Source organism: Monoraphidium neglectum, assembly GCF_000611645.1.
Source record: "Monoraphidium neglectum strain SAG 48.87 unplaced genomic scaffold scaffold03453, whole genome shotgun sequence".
Taxonomy (NCBI): domain Eukaryota; kingdom Viridiplantae; phylum Chlorophyta; class Chlorophyceae; order Sphaeropleales; family Selenastraceae; genus Monoraphidium; species Monoraphidium neglectum.
In genome coordinates this window covers 1,322-6,367 of record NW_014010176.1, presented here as the reverse complement: position 1 = coordinate 6,367, position 5,046 = coordinate 1,322, and the positions used below count along the sequence as shown (strand labels likewise).

The 5,046-nt window shown below is 64.9% G+C and overlaps 1 protein-coding gene across 1 annotated transcript; it reads left to right on the top strand.

The window, feature by feature from the left end:
• Positions 1 to 2,331: 2,331 nt before the first annotated feature.
• MNEG_12812 (Tetrapyrrole-binding protein) lies at positions 2,332 to 4,364 on the top strand (the record flags this gene model as incomplete). Its single annotated transcript, XM_014038716.1, has 4 exons — positions 2,332 to 2,604; positions 2,770 to 2,826; positions 3,341 to 3,454; positions 4,023 to 4,364. 4 exons carry the CDS (start codon positions 2,332 to 2,334, stop codon positions 4,362 to 4,364), a joined length of 786 nt encoding a protein of 261 aa, XP_013894170.1.
• Between the last annotated feature and the right edge of the window lie 682 nt (positions 4,365 to 5,046).

Sequence of the window (5,046 nt, the reverse complement as noted above, 5' to 3'; positions counted from 1 at the left end):
GGGCGGACCGACGCGCGCGTCCACGCGAATTAGTAGTATGATGCTCAGCTCGGCGCCGGCCTGGGCCGGCCTGGCTCGCTCACACTCAGGGTCGTCTTAGTCATTCGACGACGCACAGACGCATCATTAGTAATGTTACGCCCCAGGTGCCACGGTCCAGCCTGACCGGTACTTGTATCCGGCCAGCTCTCATGTGCTTAGTCCTCTCAGTGGAACACTGAGAGACTACGGGTCTCCGGGCCGGGCCCCAGCGGCATATGACCGGGCACCCTCGCTCGTGCTCGCGGCCTCTTAAGCCGCGAGAATTCTTTCTCCGTTCATCAATCCATCGGCTCGCTCTTTGCTGGGATCTGATTCGCTTGCCTGCAGCGCCGGACGTTCCTTCGGCTATTTTCAAGCGATCGCGTCCGGAGGAACCCCAGCAGCACCTCAGTGCCACTCTCTGCGCTTCCAGAGCTTCTTCTACCCGGTGTCTTGGTTGCGTGCGCTGCGAGATGCGAGCATGTGCGCGCTTGGCACTTTGTCGTCAACCCAGGCACTGCCAGCATCTGTCGGCATCTTTCGTCACCAGCTTACGTCATCCGTATGCATCATGTGCCACGTAAGTTGCTGATCAGGCAATCTAGGCATTCGGTGCAGCGTGGGGCGCACAGGCCGCGCAGGCGCTCAGGCCCAACCAAGTAGCTCAGGCGTTGCAAGATTTAGGTACTCGGTGCAGCGCTTGCGCGCTGTAGGCGCGCGGTGCCAACCAGGTCGCTCATTTGACGCTCTAGGGATGCGGTGCAGCACGGGGCGCTCAGGGTCGCCTCGCTCGCTCACGCGTCGCAAGCGTTCGGCCCGGCGGCGGAGGGGGGGGGGGCGCAGGTGTTTTAGGTACTCGGTGCGGCGCTTGCGCGCTGTAGGTGCTGGATGCGGGCCCGGGCCAAACCGCTCATCAGGCGATCTTGGCATTTGGTGCGGCTCGAGGTGCCCATGCTGTGCAGGCGCTCGGGGACGCCCCCCCCCCCCCCAAAATTTGCTCGGGCTGTGCAAGCCTTCGGCACTGCGGGGGCCGCTCCGGTGATCCAGGTACCCGGTGCAGCGCTTGCGCGCTGTATGTAGGTGCTCGGTGCCAACGGGTTGCTATTTTGCGTGCGAAGGATGCGGTGCAGCGCGGGGGGCTCAGAGCCGCCTCGCACGCTCAGGCGTTGCACGCGTTGGGCCCGGCGGCGGGGGGGAGGGGGGCGGGGGCGCAGGAGTTGTATGTAGGTACTCGGTGCGGCGCTTGCGCGCTGTAGGTGCTGGGTGCGGGCCAAACCCAAGTCGCTCAGGCGTTGCAAGCCTTCGGCTTGGCGTGGGCTGCTCAGGTGTTCCGGAGTGATTTTGCAGGCATTCAACCAGGTACCGGGCGCCAAGGCCGGCCAGCCACTAAGCGCAGCGGGGCTGTCCAGGCATTGCGTTCGAGGTGCTTCGCGCACGCGGCACTTGGGTCGCACAGGCGTTAGTGTCAGCTTGGTGGTGTGTAGGCGTCAGCATGTCGAAGGCTAGGTACATAGGCGTTACTGTGTAGGCGCAACTCGTGCGCCTCAAGGTGTCCGCAGAGCACGCTCAGGTGCGCAACTTTAGGCTCGTGCGTACCTACGGTATGCCGCCGACGCACATTTGCAAAGACACGCGAGTGCCGCTGCAGGTGCAGGCGTAGGAAGACGGGCTAAGCTAAGCAAACACTGAGAGCCCCCCGTCGCAGACGCCGTTTTATGGCTTGCCGGGCCTTGCTCACGCTCGGGCTGCCAGCAAGGCGTTGCTGTGCCAGCGCCACACATGGCAGGTGACCAGGCAGCTGGCCGCGACATGCACGCGTGGGAGAGGCTATGTCGTTGGTGGGGTGTCCTTGCGGGTTGTAATAAACAGGCATCTGCAACTTGGCGGTCGTTTTGTGCGGAGCGCTGGCCTGGGAGAGCAAGGCTGCAGAGGGGGTGCGCTTCCCAGCGCGCACAGCACGGGGCTGGCTCTGCCACCCAGCTGCGGGCTGCTCGCAGCAGGCGGCGGGTATATCAGCCGCACAGATGCATCATTAACAATAACATTTTTGCAGGCAGCGCTGCATCTCTCGCCTGGTGTTGCGCGGGCACGCCCGTCTGCCTGCCTGCCTGCAGATCCAATCTGGGAGGCATCGCTCTGCCAGGTCTGCTGGGACCTCGGCGGATACACATTGCCAGAGCGCAATCACAATATCTTGATTGTTTCATTGTCGTGGTGAAGCAGCTCACGCGTGACGACCCAATCCGAAGCTGAGCACCGTCCAGTGCGTCGAGTGCGGTAGCTCAAGCAGTGGCTTCTGAAACGATTGCAATGGCGCAGCAGCTTGGTATGCGGGGGCAGAGGCTGGGCAGCTCGGGGCAGCAGCGGGCTAGATCAAGCCGTCCCGTCTGCCCGGTGCAGAGGCTCCCTTCTCGGACGCACAGCAGCAGCAGCGGGGTGTTTCCCCGGCACGTCTGCCTCGCGAAGCTAGATGAGGTTTCACTGTTTTCCGACAGCAGCTTGCTCGGCCCCAGCAGCGCGTCGACTTCGGCAGCGGCCCAGGCGGCGGCGGGCGGCATCGACGCCGTCGAGCTCAAGAGCAAGGTGCGGCGCGAAGCGCTGCTAGGGCCCAGCGGATCGATCATGACAACCTAGCTCGGCGTGACGCTCGCGCGCGCGCATCGCGCACGCTGCGCGCTTTGCCGCCCCGCGGTCAAGGCGACTCCCGAACACGCCTTGGCGCGTCCGCCCGCGCCCCTGTCGCCGCAGCTGGGCCTGGATTACAGTGTCCTGGCGCAGCACCTGAAGGATGGGGACTTCCGGAAGGTGGGCGGGCGGCGGGACGGCGGGCATGCACGCTGCTGCAACTGCAGAGAGCCAGGCCGGGTGGGGCGGCGGCGGGGCGCGCGAGCGCCGCGGCTGTTTCCCCTCAAGCCCCAAGGCGGGGCGTGTGCAGACATGTCCGACTCACTGCCAGCACCGCTCTGGCCGTTTCTCAGAAGCGTTAGATGCGCATCGTCCATGTTGGGCGCACCCACTGGCGCACACCTCAAAACAGACGCGCACAAGCGCCCCTCCTCGCGCGCTCATCACATCCTCTCGCCTACATGCCATTTGTTTCGCTTGTGCGCTGGCATGCGCCCCTACACGATCGCGCACGCACACACTCTCACACCTGACACCCCCACATGCAATACTGGCCTCTCGCATCCCCTCTCTGTTTCCAACCCCCTGACACACGCACACACGCACAGCACACACACACACACACACATGAGCTATACGCACACCACACGCGCACACACACACACACACACTCTCTCTCTCTCTCACACAACAGGCCGACGACGAGACGCGGGCTCTCCTGATCAAGATGGCGGGGCAGGGCGCGGTGGGCCGCGGGTGGGTGTACTTCACCGAGGTCAAGACCATCCCCGCGGAAGACCTGCAGACGGTGGGTGACGGGGGAGGGGGTGGCAAGTATATAGTGTAGAAGTAGCGTGGCTATCGAGTGGTTGGGGGGGTGCTTGCAGGGTGGGGCGTGAGAATGTGTTGTGTGTGTGAGGGCGCGGGCGGGATGCACCGGGCGGCTCGGAGTTCGATGCAGAGAGTGGGGAGGACGAATGTCGTGGGGGAATGCGTGTGTGAGTGTGAGTATGCCTACATGTCCGAGATAAGGGGGGGACATGTGTGTGCACGCATGCGCTTCATCGCGTTGCTGCTGTGGCTGGTGATGACTTGATGGGTCCCCCAGCCATCACTGCATCCTCGATGCTCTTCCCCCACGGATCTGGGCGCCCATACAGGCTCCACTGCTTGGGTACCCTCTGGCATGCGCACTGACTCAGCTCGCGCACGCATGCGCATGCTCACATACGCATCCCGGCGCAACTTCCAACATAGTCTCGCCTGACACTCTTTCCCCATCATATCAAACAAATATCCGCACGCACACGCACGCACGCACGCACGCACGCCAATGCGCCCCACCGGCTCCCTGAACCCTCGAACCCCCCCCAAAGGTCGACGCCCTGTGGCGTGCGGCCAGCAAGGGCAAGTTCGGCTACTCCGTCCAGAAGGAGCTCTTCGTCCAGGCCGCGCGCCGCTGGCCCAAGTTCTTCAAGCAGATCGACTGGACGGTCGGAGAGAACAACGTCTACCGTAAGTGGCCGGCCGAGTTTGTGTACTCGATGGATGCCGTCAAGGGCCACCTGCCGCTGACCAACGCGCTGCGCGGGACCCAGCTGTTCGAGGCGCTGCTGCAGCACCCCGCGTTCGACAAGCAGGCGGCGGCGGGCGGCGGCCGGGCGGCGAGCATCGACGAGCGCAGCAAGGCCGCGGGCGCCAACACGCTCAAGTTCTGAGCGGCCGGCCGGCCGCGGGGGCCGGGGTGCGCGGGGCCGGTCGCGGGAGGGGTCGGTGCGTTGCATGGGTGGCCGTGCCCCGCCTTGAAGAGTGCGGCGCGCGGGCAGCCCCAGGCTAGTGCCCATGGCAGGTGCTTGAGGCGCCGGGGCCGAGCGCCTATGGGCACGCGAGAGAAAGAGTGAGAGGGCCCCGCCCTGCGGCGCTGCGCTGCGTTGCGACGCGAGAGTTGTCTGTGTGTGTTTGTCGGCCCCTGGCGTTGGCGGCGGCGGGGGGAGTCGCGGCTGCACGGTGGGCGCCTCGCGGCGGCGGGCCCCCTGCTTTGCATGTTGGGTAGCGTCTGCGTTTTTTTGGCCGGGGTTTACTGCTCCCTTGAGGCCGCCGCGCGCATGGTGCGTGGCGCGACCCGCGTCGTACGGGTGCCCCCGCACTGGCCCTGGCCTCTCTGATTGATTGTGCCGGATGGCCCCTGGTTTGACTGTCAATAGCATGTGCTCGTGTAACCCCTTTCAATGGGTGTTGTCGGCGCCAGCCATGGCGGGGCGGGACCTGGCTGGTGCAGGCAGCCCTGGCGGTGACTCATCGCAGAGCTAGAGGGGACACTCGCTGTCTGGCGACTGGGACCCTGACAGTTGGAATCGGGTGACTGTAGGTCGTGTGGGTCGGCTGTGGGTTTACATGTAA